At 47.5% G+C, this 20,159-nt stretch overlaps 1 protein-coding gene across 1 annotated transcript in view; it reads right to left on the minus strand.

The window, feature by feature from the left end:
• Window positions 1–19,716, minus strand: part of SH3BP5 (SH3 domain binding protein 5) — a 71,847-nt gene extending 52,131 nt beyond the window's left edge. Inside the window, exons 1-2 of the mRNA XM_036092534.2 lie at window positions 19,382–19,716; window positions 17,645–17,707 (exon numbers count right to left, since the gene is read on the minus strand). Of these exons, the coding sequence (XP_035948427.1) occupies window positions 17,645–17,707; window positions 19,382–19,519 (201 nt within the window). The 5' untranslated portion in view covers window positions 19,520–19,716. The remainder of the gene's footprint in view (window positions 1–17,644; window positions 17,708–19,381) is intronic.
• Window positions 19,717–20,159: the final 443 nt, after the last annotated feature.

Raw genomic sequence — 20,159 nt, forward strand, 5'->3', positions numbered from 1 at the left:
GGGCACATCGGCCAAGTCATGTCCCTCTGTACCAAGCCACAGAACAAGGAGCATGTGATCAAGACCCTACGCAGGGCCAAGTTCCCTGGCCGCCAGAAGATCCACATTTCCAAGAAGCTGGGCTTTACTAAGTATAATGTGGATGAATTTGAAGACATGGTAGCTGAAAAGTGACTCATCCCACATGGCTGTGGGGTCAAATACATCCCTAATCGTGGCCCCTTGGACAAATGGCGGGCTCTGCTCTCATGAGAACCTCCGTACTGCCCCCTCCCTATTCACGCTCACCAATAAATCCTACTTCCTATCAAAAAAACAAACAAAAAAACCCTGTCCTACAAATTAAAGATGCTGCCATACTTCAAAAGATCCTTAGTAATGCCATTTATAAATACACCGCTGCTTGTAGAAAGATTTCACAGGCATTAACTGAGCCGCACAATGACCCCGTAAGACGGGCTTAGCAAGAATGACAGTCCCCAGTCTGCAGGTATCTCAGGCCACAAGCCAGTGCGTGTCAGACTTCAGACAAAAGCACACACCCTCAGTCTTTTCGTCTGATGTGGTTCGCTTCACCTGTGGTTCCCAAAGTGCGGTCCAGGGGACCGTGGGGGGTCCCTGAGCCTTTACTGGGAGTCTGCAAGGTCAAAACCATGTTCATTATCACGTTGGACTTATTTGCCTCTTCACCTTCATTCTCTCATGAGTGTTCAGTGGAGGTCTCCAGAGACCACCTGGTATGTGCCATTGCAAGAGATGGAATGCAGAAGCAGAGAACTCAGCTCTGCTATTAAGCCAGACTTGCAAGAGACTTGTTAAAAAAAAAAAAACTATTAAATGATTACATTCCTTTTATGAATTTTTTTGGTTTGGGAAAATAGTTGTTGCTGATCAAATATGTGTCAACATGTAATAGGTTTATTATTCTCATTTTTAATGAATTAATACAAGTTTTTAAAGGACTATCAAACAAGTTTTTACCTTTTCTAACACAGCACATATTATAGGTATTACCCACAAATCCAGAGCTCTCTGGGGTCCTCAATGATTGGATTACAAGTGTGTAGAGGGAACCTGAGGCCAAAAGCATCAGTCTGCTGTGTAGCCTAAGCCACACTCTTCTCCTTGAGCCTGCCCCGCAAAGACCTCTCGCAAATTAGAAACACCAGTGTATTTGCAGTAACAGTGAAACAGTTGTTCCTTCTCAGATCTTTCTTGAATCCTTCTGCTTTTGTCCAAGGAGAAGGCCCTGTTGGGTGCTACTTGTCTCTGTGGCACCTTCCCACATCTTCACATTTGCCAATCTCCTCCTTAAGAAAGGGGGAGCTGGTCTAGCTCAGAGCCTTCCACAGAGAAGGGAATCTGCTAAAATTTGAGAAGCAAAATAACAAATCCACTGGAAACAAAAGAGCACTGCTTTGCAAGTCACCAAGCTGTGCCCTTCTGAGTTGGGCACTTGTACATACGTGTAAGTAAAATTCTGCAATAAAAAGCTTGCTTTCAGAGTACAGTACCATAAGCACGGAGAAAGGTCTAGAACTGTGGAAGCGCTATACTGTACACCTGAAGCTAACACTGTATGTTAACTACACTGGAATTAAAAGTAAAGACTTCATAAAATAAAAAGCTCGCTTTTAAAAAAACGTATTTCCCCTTGATGGCTTTCTGCTTACAGTCATGAAGTCTCCATGTCAAACAAAGTGAAGTAAAAATGTGAGTCGATTTAAAGGAAAATATGGAATAAACAGTACATGCAGCACTAGGATACGGTAAAATTATGACAGTGGCAGAAGAATACCCAGAGTTAGACATGTAAAGTCTCTGTTTGCAGGCATATTCTCGAATTACATGACAAAAGGCACCACTGGAAATGGTCTGACTTACTGACCAGTTATAAGGTACCTGGAATGTTTTTATGTTTCCTATATACCATGGTTTTTTTTTCCACCCCTCCAATCTATTCTTTAAGAGCAGTTGTGGCAGCTATTAAAACACACCAAGAAAACACTTTGAAACAGTGTTTGGGTGAAAAGGGTAAGAGCTCTCCAGGGCTGTCTGACAGAACTTTCTGCAAGAAAGGAAATGTTCTGTATCTGTCCAACAGAGAAGCCACCGGCCACATGTGGCTAAATGAAAACGTGAAAGGTGGCTAGTGCAACTTCCTCAATTCCTAATTACATTGTAATGTTTAAATTCTAATTTAAATAGCCACATGTGGCTCGTGGTTGCTACCTGGGACTGCACAAGGCTAGCTCCTGACCCTGGATTTCACTCCACTTTTCCACTCTGAGAGACCACGCCGCGCTCCTCGGGCCCTCCAGCGGCCTGCTTTCCTTGCCCTGTCCAGTTTTCCTTCCCTCAGTCCCAGCCTCCATGGGGAGTGGCTTTCATAGCCTTGGGGTGGGGGGGGGGGGGAGGCAGGACAATCTCATTTTTCCTTCAGGAATTTTGCAGCAGAGGCAGAACTGGAAAGAAGGCTCCAGGGTAGAGCCAGGGCCTAGAGAGCCCGCCCAGCAAGGCCAAGGCTTGAGCACACAGGAGCCAGGAGGAAGCAGAAGTGGAGAGGGGAGGGGGGAGGGCAGGAGAGCAGCAGGGAGCTGGAGCCAGCCCCCCCCACCCAGACATTCCGCATCGCCATGCAGGCCCAATTCCACGTCAGCGAGTGGCATCCCAACTAGAAGAACCTGGTTAGAACAGCTCTAAAGGAATGGCAACATGCATGCAAAAGAACGGGGAAGAAGAGAGCTGGGCCTTCCGATCGGAAGGAGTCAGTCACTGCTGGGAACCAGGTGCCCAACCCCTCCCTTCTGACTCCTTTTCTTTTTCACCTTGAGCTCTGACTTCAGTCGCAGAGGCCTCCTGGGGTGTCTGCCAAACCCATCGGTTCCTTCCGCGGGGACTCCCCCCCTGCATCCTTTAGAACCTCGCCACCATATTTCTGCTACAAGACCCGCTGTCAGGGAAGAGAGGAAGCCAGAGCAGGGAGAGACAAAGCGAGAGCGGACAGTGAGTCAAGGCCAAGGGGAGAACAGAGGAGGCAAAGGAGGAAGGCTTGTGGGAGATCAGCTGGGCCCTAGACTCTAATCTTGCAATTACACAGCCAGATAAATTATCAATCAAACCAAGGCACTGTTGACCGTGAGGTGGAGCACTATTAATAATTAGGCTAGAACAACGGGCGTGAACCAAGACGGTCGGGCCAACTGGGATGTCTGGGCTCTCTATGCTTAAGGCTCTATGGTGCTTCCCTCCCTTGGGTTCCACGAAAGATTCCTTCAACCTTTCAGAAAATCCTCCCTTTTACTAAAGCTGTCTGAGTGGCTGTGGGCCAGAGTGTAGGGGATTCTAATCCCAGCTTGGGCGCTGCCCAGCTCCAGACCCAGGGGCAGGCCCTATGCAGCTGGACTGCCTCGGTGACAAGGCCAGGTGCTGTTTCCCCTTTTCATAGCACCACACCACCTGCCCTGGTTCTGAATTATCAAGAGGTTCCTTCCACCGAGAGGGGGGAAAAGGAAAGAAAAGATGGTGGTCAATATAGTTTCCTGATGCAAGTTCCCCTTGTTCTGAGGTTAACAGAGGTCTTAGAATTTTCTTTAGGCCCAAAGAAAACCAAGTTCCTCCTACACAGAAAGGCTGTTCTAGAGCTCTGATATGACTCTAGGACGTTTCCAAACACGCAGGTGAGCACCCAGTCCCCTCTCACAGGACATCACAACCCACCAGAGCTGTCCCACCAGCCCGGACCATGTGGTTTCCCCCGAAGATCTGGCCAACGTCAAGATCCCATCCCCAAGGGAGGTCCTGCCATTTGGAAGCTGAGTTAAGTCAGCTGGCAGATCTGGGAATGAGGAAAAGTCTCTTCCTTTCAAATTTTTAATTTAAAATAAGTTCAGACTTGGAAAAAAAGGAAGCTAAGATACAGATATGATGTCCCTTAACCCTAACAGAGTTCAGCACATAGTTCCTAAAGATGAGGACATTCTCGTACGTAACCAGAGCACAATGATCAAAATCTGAACGTTAACACAGATACAACCAATTAATCTGGTCTCTGACGTTATTCAAACTGTATCAACCGTCTCACTACTGTCTTTCATAGTAAAGGAAAAAAATCTTTCAGGATCCAATCCAGGCTTGCCAGCTTGCAGTTAGTTGTCGTACTTCTCTAGTCTCCTTTAATCTGGAACAGTTCTTCAGTCTTTTTTTGTCTTTCATGGCCTTGATATTTTTGAATAATATGAGCCAGTTACTTTGTAGAATGTCCGTTTGGAAAAGACTCACATTCAATTCATCTTTTTTGTTGATGTTACATGTGCATGAGCCACCAGAATGGAATTTAACCAATTATAAAACAGTACGTTTAAATAGCCCAAGGTCCCAAGCACCACAAAGGAAAAAACCCATAGCCCTTCAAATCTTGGGGTACAAGGGTCAGTCCTAGTTAGCCCTGGAGGAAAGATTAAAGTTACATAATAACCCTACATTCTCACACTCTCTCTCTCTCACACACTCTCTCACACTCACACACACGCTCATCCACTCTCATATATTCTCTCTCTCACACACACACACACACACACACACTCAAGAAAGACTGACAGGCCCCAGTGCTTTTCCATTCATGGCCAAACATAAGTTTTTAAACCCACAGGATTCTTTGTGTAAGAGGAGGCAGAATTGCTGAAACCATGGCATTTTCCTGAGTTCATCCACAAGTGAACTATTTCCATGTTTACACCAAAAGGCTTAACACATCTGCTCAACTTCAAGACCCACTTTTTCCCAAAAATTTGCAAATATTACCTTTTGGATGGATTATACTATTGATATGCAGGTTTATCAGGGGTAGTGTTTCAACAAACATCCAAGTTGGAATGCAATACAAGGTCCATTTTATAGTTAACACGAGTTTTAGAATCAGGCCAATATGGCAAATTCACGTAACCTCGGAAAGCTCTAGAGATCATGGAGTGCAGCCTCTCTTGGAGGCACAATTCCACCCGCCACAGCATTCCAGGCAAGCTGGCCATCCTGCCTCCTTTGGATAACCTTCCTCCTGTCTGCAGTTCATCAGAATGGAAAGAAAGGAGGGCACAGGATGCAAAAGAACCAAAGTCAAAATCCACGGCCATCACTTTAGAGATACAGAAGAATCCACCAGAAGAAATAGCTAAAAACATTAAAAGTGGTTGTTTCTGGGAGTGGAACTCGGGGATGGGAAGGAATGAGGCAGAGGACTTTCATTTCTCAGTAAAACTTCTCAGGGGCTTTTCCTTACCTATATGCAAGTAGTGCTTCAATAAAAATAAAATTTTAAGTCTATTAGAGCATAGATTGACCAAAGAGCTTTTGTATTTCCCCTATCATCAAGACTAAGGGGGATTCATAATTCATTTGGCATATGGCTAAAGTCAAAATCTCAGGACTTTGCCGATCATTTGGCTCAGATGCTCCCATTTCACAGATGAGGTAACTGAAGCCTCAGAAAGTAAAGTTCCCCTCCCAAGGATGTATACCCGGTGAGAATCAGAGCAGAGGGTGAACACCTCGTCCCCTAAGTCCTACACCAGCATTCTTTCACCCACAGTCTTGGTGGGGACCTCAGAATATGCATCCTCCACATCCACAACACACATCCCCAAACTACTTAAGGGCATGGCCTCCAGCCTCAGACTCCTGGATTTAAATCTTAGCCCCCCCACCCGCTGGCCATGTGACCTGGGAGAAGGGGCTCAATCTTTCAGCGCCTCCGTTTCTCATCAATGTCCTCAGGTGCTGTTGTGAGACTAGGGTAACTATATAATGCACTTACCACAATACTGAGCATGTAATCAGCTTCCAGGAAATTATGCCTTTTATGTAGGTGCCATTATTTCAATAAATGACAAAAGGTAGAAAGAACCAACATTTGTTGAACATTACGTGCTAGGGAACCATGCCAGGCACTTTATAAACATCCCTTATTTAAGCCTTAACAGCCCTGCAAGATAGGTATTGCCCTTCCCATTTCAGAGAGAAGAAAATCAAACCCAGAAAAGCAAACAAAACAAGCAAACAAACAAACCTTGCCAAGACTGCTCAGCTTATGAAGAGGCAGAGGGAGAACTCAAATCCACTCCAGAGCCCACGCTTTCCACCACCACATGCTAGGCAGTAAGCATCTATTGACTCCAAAACAAGTTTTCCTACTCATTTTTGACCCTATGTTTTATTACATAAAGTGTGGTTTGCTTTAACAAGTTCCAACTTGGTGAGTAGATCCAATTTCCAGCAAATGCATGCAATACCGAGATTCTATTTCCCCAGTGGGGATGCAAGCAAAAACCAGGGTCAAGGAAAGAAAGCAGCATGTCCAGAGCTGCCCAAGAAGCTCTAGAACCTCCCCTTCACACCCCCGAATTTATAAAATGTCTGCCTAGCTACTGCACTTTTGGCTTTAGGCTCCACTAATGTTTTCTAATAGGCCTTGAAGCCATATCATCATTTTCTCTCAGACAAAATTTTTAAGAAATGGGCACAGTGGCAAAGAATTCCCTAAAACAAGACCCACAGCATTGCTAAAAAACCGTTCCCTTTTGTTTTATTGTTGCTGGCTGGCTTAAGGGTCACTGAGAATGCTAACCAAAGTCCTTGTTTGGCTAGCTGGTTAACCATTAAAGCAACTCGACAAGGCATTAGGAAATGTGCTTGTTCATGAAGTAAATGCACACCAATGTCCTGCAGGCCTCAAAATGAGTCCCTGTCTGTACATCACCACCATGAGCATGGCAGTTTTAAAATGTGGCTCAAGATTCTTGGGCACTGCTCCCCATCAAGAGATGGAATCTATGTCCCCTCCTCTTGAATGAGGGTGAGCTCTTGACTGCTTGGGCCATAGAATGTGACAGAGCGCTGCTATGGGACTCCCAGGGCTTAGACAGAAAAGGCCACGCATGATGCTTCCACCGGGTCATGTGGGGATGCTCAGAGTTGGGGGAGCCAGAAGCCATAAGGAGGTCAGAGGGCCTGAGACATCGTGCAGGAAAGGCCAGGTTCAGCACTCTCGTTGAGGACCCCAGCTGAGCTCCCAGATACTGGAGTGGGTCTCCTCTGATGTCCTGTCAAGCCTTCAGATGATCACAGCCCGACACTGGACTGCCACTGCAGGAGACCCAGTAAGGCAGAACCACCCAGCTGAGCCTTCTGCAAGTTCCCGACCCACAATCATGGGCAAAAGAGAGCAGCTGTTCTAAGCAAAGAAGTTGTGGGCTAATTTGTTGGGTAGAAATAGTAACCAGAACAATGAGGCCGGACAACACCCCCATTATACTCTTCTTCCAAGAAAGCCAAAAACTGGGGAAGAGAACCTCAAATCTGCAGGCTTCAAATCGAGCAGGACAGAATCCTTGCATGCTAGCTAAAAGGGTAGGGTAGACGAAGACAACCAAACCCCATTCATCATGCCTCAGCTGAGTCTAATGCCAAACAATGGAAGAGTTTATATTAAGTGGGCTTGTCTGAGGTTATAACAAACAGCGGATGTTCCTCATTGTCTCCCCATTAGCAGTTTCTTTCTGTCCGAGCAAACATTAATATCTCTTGGATAATCCAGCAAAACACAGCAAAGGAAAAAAAAATCAGGCAGGAATAGAACAAAATTTTTTTCCATCTTCCTTTAAGGAAATGAAAGAGGCTGATGCTCTGAGCTCTGGAAGAGGTGCTCTGCAAATTATCATGACAGCCTTGGTGAAGATGCACCACATAAAAGCCATACAGTCTTTCCTGCTGGAAACATCTACACGAGGATCAGCAGATTGAGTAACTCTCAAAGAGGAGGGCCGGGCAAAGAGGACTGGAATACTTGTCAAACGATAAGGTTCAGTAGATGTTTAATTCATCCAGCCAAAACACATACACACCCCACTACGTTAAAAGTCCCTACAATAAATGCTCAGAGGGAAAAATAGCAGCTCTATATGAAAAGGCAACAGCCCATGGGGACCACTGCTCTGCCGACTCGGTGACCAGAAGCTTCTATCCACCACTGGGGCAGCAACGAATCCATCAACCCCCTAGCCTGTTGTCTTCTGAGGTGGGGACACTCTGTGGCACCTCAGATCAGAGGGATGGCATCTTGGATAAACCTGAGGATACAGTCACATTCACTACAGAAAAGTTCGTTTGTACCGTAACAGCAAATGCCTACGTTCCTATGATGGGTTCCAGCTGAGGGGCCGGCAAAGTTCTGTATCATCTCACCGGTCTTCACAGCTTCAAAGGAAGACCTATCTGATTTTTTTTTAAGGCAATAAGAGTCCGTTCCAATATTAGATAGCTATCTCTGTGTTCTCGTTAACAGCCCATACTAACGGCAGTTTGGTAATGGAACGCCAGTGAGTGAGTTTGTGCAAGACAGCCTCTCTGTGCCCACAGTCCTCATCCACTTAAAATTCATATAGTAACTCAAATTCATGTAATAACTAAGTTTCAATATGTAAATATTCCTAATACTTGAAATGTTTCCCACTATTATATCTTGGGGATTTTTGTGTCTTATAGAAAATGTATAAATGAGGGTTTCTTGGCTATAGACGATCCTAAAATGCCTTTATGGCACTTTTCATGCCGCCATGAATTACCACAATGACCGTTTAACAATATAGTAATTCACCAAGCAAACCCACTAACATCAGGGTTCATCTACAATTAAGGCAGGGACTACCAATCTGAACATTTTTTCCCCACCAGCCTTCATAGTTGCTAAAATTCCTTCCATAGAAATTCATTTCTTGAACTCATAAAGACATCTCTTCATAATAGTGCTTCATTCTCCACCCCCATCCCTTGCTTATGGTAATGATAAAATACGGTCACTGTGAATAATTCAGAAAACACCAAAAAATAAAACATAAAAATCACGCACATTCTTAGCAACTAACATTAGTAATCACATCTGTGGGTACATTTTTCTAGAGCCATGCTTCTCAAACTATATGGTAATGGATCTTCTCGACCCCCAACCCACTGTGAATCAATGCTTCTGCGGAATACAATAAAAATAAGCTGCATTTAAAAAAATTTTTTTAAGGTTTTATTTATTTATTTGACAGAGAGAGACACAGCAAGAGCAGGAACACAAGCAGGGGGAGTGGGAGAGGGAGAAGCAGGCTTCCCGCGGAGCAGGGAGCCTGATGTGGGGCTCGATCCCAGGACCCTGGGATCATGACCTGAGCCGAAGGCAGACGCTTAACGACTGAGCCACCCAGGTGCCCCAGTAACTGCATTTTAAAAAAAGTTTCCAAAGTCTTACTCTCAATTTCTGTATTTACTTCACCTTAATTGGTAATAAGCAGTTCATAGTCTGTGGACCACACTAGACCTTTTTTCTCAGATGCACAGATTCTGTTATTGTATGTACGTATCATTTTACATATGGTCTACATATAGTTTTATGTATACTTTAATTTGTATTACCTAATTTCTTCCCACTAAACAGATCATGGCCACTTGTCTATCCACATATGCCACCCTTTTTTAATGTGAAAGGCCACTCTTCCACCTAAAACTAACAGGATATTGTTCATCAACTGTATCTCAATTAAAAACAAACCAACCCGGAGCATCTCCAAGTAGGGCAGAATCTTATACCTTCATGAACTCAGACCTCTCTGAGTGAGGGACTTTGGGGAGGGGAAGGAGAACACAGGCTGTGGGCTACCAGTGTTGTCATTGCGCCCAGGGTCAGCCTAGGAACAGCCTGGGGACAAATGCAATTCCAGAGCAGGCAATAATCAAGAAAGGGGACCCGCCTGTTTTGTAGGACACCATGTAGGACGATGCCAAGAGCTACGAGTCCATAAGAACGTTTGATCCTAGCCACAAACTAACGTCCACCCATTCCGACACGCACTGTACCTGTGTTCGGGCACTGCAGGGGATGCTGGGCCACAAAGATGGGAGGCCCGGCCCCTCCCTCCCTCCCTCCCAGGGCCCAGGTGAGTGGGGGAGCCAGACAAGTAAATAAATGACCCGAATACAGCCTGATGAATATGCATGAGACAGGCACAGATTAAGACAGGCTCCTGGGCCCCACCCCCAGAAATTCTGATTCCCTAGGTCTGGGCAGGGCCCAAGATTCTGCAATTCTGGGGTGCCTGGCTGGCTCAGTCAGAGGAGCATGCAACTCTTGATCTCGGGATCGTGAGTTTGAGCCCCATGTTGGGTGTAGAGATTACTAAAAAATAAACTTAAAAAAAAAAAAAAAGGAAAGAAAGAAAAAGATCTGGCGATTCTAACAAAGTCCTAGGTCACACTGAGGCAGCTGGTGCAGCAAGGGCCATACTTGGAGTGGTTCACCACCAGGAGCAATTCTGCACCGCAGGGGACCTTCGCAAGTCTGGAGGGGGCTAGGCTGTCACAACTTGGGGTGGGAGGGGTGCCGTTGCTGGCATCTAGTGAGCAGATGCTACTACAATGCACAGGGCAGCCCCCGCCCCCCCCACCCCTGCAACAAAGAATTCTCCAGCCCACCCTGTCAACATAGCTGAAGTTGAGCAATTGCTCTAGAGTAAAGACACTTGAACTCCATGCCTCCGTTTTTATCAGCAAAATGGAGATAATATCTATTACATCATGTTGTTCCGAGGTCTCAGTGAGTTATGTACACGAAGTGCTTAGAACAGGGTCCGGCACATCGTAGGCACTATTATTATTAGCTGTCATTGTGACTGAAGAGCAGTCAGGAGACAAAAACAGGCAGCGAAGACATCCCAGGATGGACCTAAGTCTTCCCTACAAGTACAAACCACACTGCAGCCTTCATTAGGGGCAGCAATAATACTTATTAATGGCTCACTATGCACCATCATTGGGATGGGGAAACCAAGGCCCAGAGACATTAAGTAATTTGCCCAAAGCCATGAAGGGGCAATCTGTTGTTATTTATCCACTCAAACAGCTACTGGGCACCACAAACTACCGGACAGACCCCAGGAGAGGACACATGCTAACAAAGCAGGGCTCTCTCAGGAAACTGATCTCCACACACCAGCAGACCAGCCACAGGGCAAAGCCCTGTTGCTCCAGTGACTTCAAAGTCCATCCCACCTAGCGGCGCCTGGGTGGCTCAGTTGGTTGAGCGTCTGCCTTCGGCTCAGTTCATGATCCCAGGGTCCCGGGATTGAGCACCACATCAGGCAAGAGCCTGCTTCTCCCTCCCCCTCTGCCTGCTGCTCCCCTCGCTTGTGCTCACTCTCTGTCAAATAAATTTTAAAAATCTTAAAAAAAAAAAAAAAAAAAGTCCATCCTGCCTAGACAAGCCCTTTCTCTGGCCCCTTGCCCAGAGCCAGTCTCTGACAAAGAAATGTCATGGTGGGGTGTGGGGGAGAACAGAGCCATGGCCAGAGACTGTGAGAGGCCTGGCTCCAATGGACATCCTGTCAGAGACTTCTCTGCTTCTGGCACCCCTTGGGCCTTGGTGCTCCCTGCCTGCCCTGCATGCACGAGGCCTCTCCTTCACCCAGGCTGCATGGCTATCAAAGCACTCCCTCTTGTCCTCCAGGCCACCCCAGGACATGGGCAAGAATCACTACCCCAATTCACAGACGAGCTGACTCAGGTTCCAAAGGTCCAAGTACCCCTAAAAGTCAGCGGACCTCAGATTCTACCCATGTCACCTGATACCAAGACCAGTCTTCCCTCAACCCACTACTTCCCCGTGACTTTCGGCTTGGGGTTTTTTTTCTGATGATAAAGTAATACAAATTCAATGCAAATAATGCAAAAAATATATAGCAAAGTATAAAGGCAATAAATATTGCTCATCTCTCATCAGATAGAACATGTATAATCTTCTCCAGACATTTTTGCGCACAAAAACATTTTTTCGGATAGGACCATACTGTGTGCTCTTTTGGAATCTGTTTTCTATTCAGACATCTTTCTAGGTTAATAACAAGCCATGTCATCATTTTAAGGCCAAGGCTATCAGCCATTGCCTGGTCACAGTATTCATTTTATAGATCCCCTATTGATAGTCATTTGGATTCGTAATTTTCCAACATTTTTAAACAATGCTGCAATGAACATTATTGGACCTATATCCCTGCCCAGTTATTCCCTTTGGATAAATTTTTTCATGTGCAATTGCTGGGTCAAAAGTTACTGTCCCTTGACATCCCAGCAGCAGTGAGGTGGACCATCACTGAAGCAGGAAGCCCTAAGCCCTACCCTTCTGATGGCCCAACTTCAGGCCAAAATTGTGATAGCAGTAGCTGCAGCTCCAGCTCACGTCACCCAGGCGGCTTCCAAATCACCCCCACCTTTCCTCTCCCACGCCTGAGATTCTGAGCACAAAACAATTTTTTTGCTTTGTTTTTTAGTTTTTAAAGAGAAAGTGTTTGCTGCTTTTTGGAGGGGGAGAAAGGCAGATTCTGGGTACGGGCCTTACACAAGGTGGGGAACACAGCTGGCTCCAGAATCAAATGCTTTTTCAAACCACCCCCACCTAAGCAGTGAGGGAAAAAGCTTGAGCGTTGACAATTAACGGCTTTTCCCTCCCTGGGGAAAGGCAGGCTGAAAAAGTCAGCTTCTGACAACTTGGAGCCAGAAAAGCTGTCCATGGGTAACTAGCCCTGGTCATGTCCTTCCTCCTCCTCTTTGACCATTTCCTGGCCCTAGAACAGCCCGCCTTCCGGTCAAGCAAGGGAGACCATGAAAACACCACATATCACGGTAAAAAATAGGTAACTGGCATGGAAATATTGTAATCTTGATTACAATGCTTTAGAAATCCTCTGTGCCTCATCTCGTTTTAACAAACACTTGAAAAAAGCTAGCTCTGGGGCGCCTGGGTGGCTCAGTCGGTTAAGCATCTGCCTTCGGCTCAGGTCATGATCCCAGGGTCCTGGGATAGAGCCCCGCATCGGGCTCCCTGCTCCGCAGGGAGCTTCTCCCTCTGCTTGTGCTGCTTCCCCTGCTTGTGCTCTATCAAATAAGTAAAATCTTTTTAAAAAAAAATCTTTTTGGGGCACCTGGGTGGCTCAGTCGTTAAGCGTCTGCCTTCGGCTCAGGTCATGATCCCAGAGTCCTGGGATGGAGCCCCACATCAGGCTCCCTGCTCCGCGGGAAGCCTGCTTCTCCCTCTCCCACTCCCCCTGCTTGTGTTCCCTCTCTGGCTGTCTTTCTGTCAAATAAATAAAACCTTTAAAAAAAACAAAAAAAAACAAAAAAAAATCTTTTTAAAAAAAGCTAGCTCTATAGAACATATATTGTAAAAGTATATCAGCACATTTACCTTATCTGGCAGAGTTGTTACACTCTGGATGACACATTTCTCTCTCTCCTCTCCTTTATCCATGGCTCACCCCAACCCCAGGATGCTGGGCCCCCCTTGCTAGCACTCAGTCAGGCCAGGCCTTACTCCCAGCTTAGCACTGACTATTCCCTCTGGCTGGAATGCTTGTCCCCCACATGGCCCTGAGGTGCACTCTCTCCAAACACGCGTTCAGGGAAGCCTTTCAAACCCACTACAAGTAACACTGCATCCTCCTGGCTCCCAAAGACGCACACCGCTAGCCCCTCCATGCCTTTTCTCCTTAGGGCATATCACCATGTAACCTACTGTGTATTTTAATCAATTATAATTCTCTGCCCATTCTCTCCACTGCTCTCTACTCTTCGCAGTTCTCAGCACACAGTAGGTGCTCAATAAATACTCAATGATTAAAGCTGACTAATCCACAGGTGTGTGAAAAATACATTTATTTTCTTAATTTGAAATATCAGGCCTCTAGCCAAGGGCTTCTCTGGTTAAAAGCCCCCCTCTCCTCCCCCCCCACCCCAGTCGCCAGTCTTAAAGGACTGGCCCTCTTAATATAAATCAGTGCAAAGGGAATACGACATTGTTTAAACAATGGCAGAGGCAAAGCGAGGTTGCAGGAAGGGGCAGATTTCCAACTGACAACGTGGAAGGTGGCTGGCATCCAGAGGTCTTTCAGTATCCTCCGATTTAAAGAACTGAGACAAGGGATGGGGTTGTAAGGTGAATCCAGGCCTGCGCCTCAGCCTATGGCTGCCCAGAGCCAACTGCACCACGTTCCGAGGGAAGCAGCAGCTAACACAGACCTAATCACCAATGTGCTTTAATCAGAGTCAAGGTCAGGAGGGGTGCTGGCCCCTCCAGACCGTAATTAAAAAGCAAAGGGAAAAGAAACGCAGAAGCAAACAACCCTCCCCTAGAGGCTCTGACATTACAGCCAGTCAATTCTCATTATTTGCAGATTCCATACTCACTAAAATTTATGTGTAGCTCCAAAATCAATAGTCCCGGAGCTTCTCCAGTCACTCACGGACTGGCATAGAGTGACCAAAATTTGAAGTGCCCAACCTGCGTGTTCCCAGTGAGGTGGGACAGAGAGACGCTCTGCCTTCTTGTTTCAGCTCTTCTGCTGTAAATTAGTGTCCATTCACGGTCTAGCTAATGCCACACTTTTTGCACTTTTGTGCTTTGTGTTGGGGAGTCGGCTGTTTGACGCGGCGCCCAGGCCCAGGGCTGAAGTGCTGGCCAGCGTTGCTGAGCCCAGGAAAGCTGTGACGGGCGCCGCCGAGCACGGCCAGGTTAGCGAGGCAAGCTCTGCTCAGGCCTGAGCCACAAGGCTGTTGCCTGCAAGTCCAACACTAATGCATCAACCACGTCAAGGAAATAAACTGGCTTTCAACAGAAACACACATAGAACAAGGCACTAGATTGCTCAGCAGCTGGAAACAGTGTGACCAGAGGCTCACAGGAACACGTAATATAAGGCCTAGCAACGGTTCAGTATTCCCTAATTCAATGTTCACAGCGACTTCACAGAAAAACGGTCACCACGAATAACGAGAGAACCGACCCTATGTTAAAATGGCTGTTTTTTAGGCGTCTGGGTGGCTCAGTCGTTAAGCGTCTGCCTTCGGCTCGGGTCATGATCTCGGGGTCCTGGGATCGAGCCCCGCATCGGGCTCCCTGCTCCGCGGGAAGCCTGCTTCTCCCTCTCCCACTCCCCCTGTTTGTGTCCCCTCTCTCTCTGTGTCTCTGTCAAATAAATAAATAAAATCTTTTAAAAAAAAGGCTATTTTCTGTCCCACATCTTTTGGCACACTCCCTCCGCCACATCTGCTCCTCTTTGCTCGCTCGCTCGCTCAGCGGCCTTCTGCTCAGGTGTCTTCCAGTGACCCCTCCCGCGGAGCCCCTGTCACCTCACTCTTCGGCTGCAGTGATGACAGTCAGCAATTACCCTCTACCTCTCGGTTCCTCACCCTCAGCTAAAATTAGACTGCCTGAGGGCAAGGCCTTTGTCTGTTCACCCGAGGAGGTGGCCGACACAGTGCCCCCCCACCAAGGTGGGCGCCCGGGGCTTGATGGAAGGAACACAGCCCACGGTGCACACACATCCTCCTCCCCTCGGGCCCGGGCAGCGCTGGCGCTGAGGGTGAAATCCCACCGCTCCTGAGTCTGACAGGAAATGTCTACCAGACCTGGGGCCACATGAGGCTATTCAGGCAAATGGGGCTGGTCCAAGTCGAGATGTGCTCTAAGCCTAAAATATGCACAAGAATTTGAAGGCTTAGTAAAAAAAAATATGCATAAAACATCTCATTAACTACTTGTATGTTCATTTCCTGTTGAAATTATACGATGCTGGGCGTTCTGGGCCAAACAAAACAGATTAAAAGTAATTTCAGCTGTTTTTTTTACTTGTTAATGTGGCCCCGAGGGAAGTTTTCATGACTTAGGTAGCCTGCTGTGAGTCCACCTTGGTTATAATACTACCAAGAAAAGGTCAGCCAGGAACACAAGGCTACTCTCTCTTCACTGCTGCCTAGCACTCTCCAGAGCAAGGCCGGAAACACCTGTCCTGCAGCTTTCTGCGACACACACACTTAAGTGTATTCAGAAAGAAGATTGTGAAATCAGAGCTAAAAGTTTATCAGGTGAACCAATTTTAGACTCAGAAGGTAAGCACCCTGTGGAACCTTCTTGGCCCCAAAAAGCCAAGTATAGGCATACAAATATTTGTCAAATAAAGCAATCCTTTGCAAAGAAAAAAAAAAGAGCCTATTTCTGAATTGTCTACACAGAGTTTGGAATGGCAGAACATGGGAGCTAGAAAGGATGTGGGAAATGACCTGGCTCTGCCACATTATTGAACCATGAGACCCTGTACTCCCAACATCCTCAACTGGAGAAGAGGCAGACCCCACTTTCCAGGACTGTGCCCTCCGGAACTTTCTACAATGATGGAACTGTTCTCTGCTCTGTCCAATATGGTGGCTACTAGACTCTTGAAATGTGGCTACTGAATTTCTCATCTTATTTCAATTAATTTAAAGGTAAAGAGCCACACATGGCCAATGGCTGTCATATTGGATAGCACAGTTCTATCCAATCTATCACAGGCTGCCCTGACAGGAGATAAAGCTTATAAAAATCACTTTGTAAACTCTTAAGCCCTATAGAAATGGCAGGGGTTTTGTTGTTTAATATATTAGAAATGTGAGATTCTGAGAGATTTCAATTGCCCCAAGAGACTCGATGCATCAGAAGTCAAAAAAAATTTTAAATAAACATGCAGGTTTTATTTCACCTGGGGGAGAAGGGCGGCCAGTGTTCATGGATATAAACAATCAGAATAGAGGGGTGGGCGATAACCCTTCACACACAACTCAGAAAACATGCTTTTAATCCTTTTTTTTTTTTTTTGCCATGCTTAGATCTGGTGCCTCCAGGGCCTAGCCATGCTGTCAGAAATCAAGGCTGCCGGTGTCCTCCCAGTAGATTATTCTTATCTCCCACACCCTCATTCTTAGGGACCAGATGTTTCCTGCCCTTTTCGGTGACCTTCCCTACTACTTCTCCTGCTATAGAAACACGTCCTCCCAACAGCTCCCTGCAGCCCTTCGGTGCTCTGACAGAGTCATTCACAGGTTTCAGACCCATGTGGGGCTTGTTCAAATTTGCTGATGGATGGTAAAACCAACCACCACTAAAAAGGGATGGGGACTAATTGGTAGCTGCGAAGAATGCTCATCTGTTTACACTCACGTTGGAAGATGCTCATGAAATTCAAATCAAGTTCTCGTCTCCCCCAACACTCCTCCCAGCAGGAAAGCCCTTCCAGTCTAAACAGCTTTTTGCTACCATTAAGATCATTATATTCTACACGCAAACAGACAATAAGGAAATGAGCAGGGAAGCGGAAGGGGGTGAATTTTTAGGACAGAATGTCAAAAACGGTACAAGTCTAAGGAAATACACAATGTTTCCAAGTACAACTATAAGCCACCCTAAAATATTGGAGAGATTTTTGTCAACTCATTCGTTCTTCTCCATTATAGAGTGCAGCTAATTCTCCCCTCAAGCTTTTCTGCAGCCGCATGAACTTTAGTGCTCACTCCACACAGCCCTTGGTTTTGGCCCCACCGAGCACCCATGATGAAAAACATGTGAAATAGGATCCACATGTGTTCCACCCACACGCTGGGCTCAGCCCTGTATTTCATTCTGTCAGAGAGCGGCTGTTGCTCAACTCCATGGCGGGGACGCCAGCAATCATCCTCCAGCTATTAAAACAAGATCAAGCAGCAGGACTGACACGACCTCACCAAACAGGGACCCAGCCTCCAGTACCTCAAGTTCAGTCTCCCGTCTGTTGATGTCATCCGTGGATTGATTTAACTTCTCCAGTTCTCCCTAGTGAAGAAAAGAGGGAAGAAACTTTTAAGGGATTCGTCTTTTGTTTCCAGTATGATGGAGCTCATTCTCGGCAAAAGTACTCCAGCACCATTTGTAGGCAGCAGAGGGATGAGTCACTATTAATTCTCAAGGAAAACAGCTGAACCCTGGCTTGAAGAGCAAATGAATGTCAGTTATTTTTTCTTGATGGTGTCCCTTTCAAAAATGCCTTAAGGTCCCAGGGATTTTTTTCTTGGAAGGTCAAGTATTTATTGCAGGTATGTGCCTTCAGGTAAACCCACCTGTTACAAATGGTTTAGGAGTCACATTAAAGCAGGACCTTCTGCCTTAGAGCAAGAACTTTGCAGAAAAGACAATAAAATAAACAAGGCCAAGCCAAAACTATAAACCCAGTGAAATGATTTAAATCAAGGACAGAATTCTGGCATTAACTCATCAGTGGTTGAATTCTTGTTCTAGAAATGAAAATCTTTTCCCTTCAAACTGTCGATTATTAAACCTACCTAGCTGTTTTAACAAAACAAAACCTAGCTTTAATCCTGATCTTTTAAATAAACATTTATAAACTGACATTTTGTAAAAAGTACCCAGCGAGAAGTTAACTCATTTTACTCTGCAAACAAAGGGTCTAGTAAACCGGATTCCCGTACCAGGAAAACAAGATTTAGTAGTCTAAAGTAGTGATTTTAATTAATAGAATTCCTAATGCAAAGATTTTTCCACCTGATCTTTATCTTGCTAATCTGCCAAAACAATTCATTTAAATGGCAACAGCTGAGTTAAATGGGCTTTTAATTGATCTGCGCACTGGAAAACCAATTAGGGCTCCAGAAATTGCAGAGCACGATTAAAAGCAACATATATACATATATATAAAATGATTAATGGAAAAGGTAGAAAAACGGGTCTTGGAAAGAGATTTGCTGTGCTTTTTGCCTAGAGGGTCACTCCTAGATCTTGGCTTAGAAATTGTTTTTTAATCATCTCCCTCAGAAATGGAGGCTCAGAAAGCCAGGCCAATCCCCTCGCCTTCTCCCCGCGTGAGCTTTGCGCATCAGTTGTCCCTGGTTTCTGTTCACACCCCGACCTCATAACAAGGAAAAGCTGGGTTTTCGACCCTTTGAAGCCAAGCGGAGGTTTGAGCCAGGGGTGACAATAAGCCCTTTGCTAACAATGAATCCGAGAGGAGGAAGATGGCTCAGGCCGGGCACCTCCGCCAGGTGAGGGCTCGCCACCCGGGCACCGGTGCCAGCCCACGCTGCAGGGGCGGACAACGCCCACGGTGCCCAGCGCCCACGCGGCCCGGCCGACCCCCTCCGCCCCCAGCCCGGAGGCCGCGCGATGCCCGCCGCGCCGCGAGCCTGGCGGGGGGACCCCGACACCCGCATGGCGCCCCCGCCCCCTTTTTCCCTTTGTTGCACATCCGCCCGAACCGCTGGGCAACCTTGCGGCGACCCCCAGATCCTGCCGGGGGTCTGCGGGGGTTCCCCACGATAGAGTCAGGCCGCATCCACGCGGGCACCGCAGCCTCCCCGTGAACCCGGTGAAACTGGGAATCCGGACCCTCTCTTCTCGCCCCCGGACCTACGTGGCCACCACCGCCCGGGACCGCAGGCACTGGGGGCCGCGAGGCGGATGTAAGTGTGGATGCCCGCCTCCGCGGCGCCCTACCTGGATCCGGGGGTCCACCTCTTCTTCCTCCTCCAGCCCCTGTTCCATCCCCTCTTCCTCCTCCTCCTCCAAGTCCCGGGCCGACGGCGGGAGCTCTGCGGGCTCCTCCGAGCGGCTCCGCTTCAGCGCCGCGTCCATACGGGCAGCCGGAACGCGAACCGCGCGGCGGACTTCGGAGCGTCCGGAGGGGTGGCAGCCGCCGCAGGCTCGGCCAGAGCAGTCTCGCCCCAGCCCGGCACAGTCCGGAGGCGCCGCGGCCGACACCCGGGAGGCGCCGCTCGCCGATGCGGATCCCGCGGGCCCCGGCTGAGCGGAGGAAATGGGCGCGGCCGCCCCCTTTCTGCCGCGGCCGTCAGCGCAGCTGCGCCCGCTCCGCCCTCGCCCCGCCGGGCCGCCCTCGGCGCTGTGACTGTTTGCAGCCAGTCCCAGTCACCCAGGTCTCCGTCACAAAAACCCCAGCTCCCTGAACGCCTTCAGGGTGGTGAACTAGGACAGCCGGCCCCCCTTGTCAACTTAGCCGCCCGATGGATCACAAACTCCCCACCGTTGGCCGCCTCCTTTCGGGGTAGCGTTCCCCCTCCCGCCTCAGCCAGAGCAAATTGTATGGAAGGAAAGTTTGGGGTATTTCCGCTGTCTGAAGTCACCTTGGGAAGCTTGTACTCCCGTGACCCTGGACCAGTTTCAAGATTCACTCAAATCTCTGTATACCTCCAAAGCACCTTTCTCCCCTTGGGTGAACCTTGGGAATTGGATCTACTTGAAGAGTTCCCCCAGAACG

This window comes from Halichoerus grypus, chromosome 1 (genome assembly GCF_964656455.1).
Source record: "Halichoerus grypus chromosome 1, mHalGry1.hap1.1, whole genome shotgun sequence".
Classification (NCBI taxonomy): Eukaryota; Metazoa; Chordata; class Mammalia; order Carnivora; family Phocidae; genus Halichoerus; species Halichoerus grypus.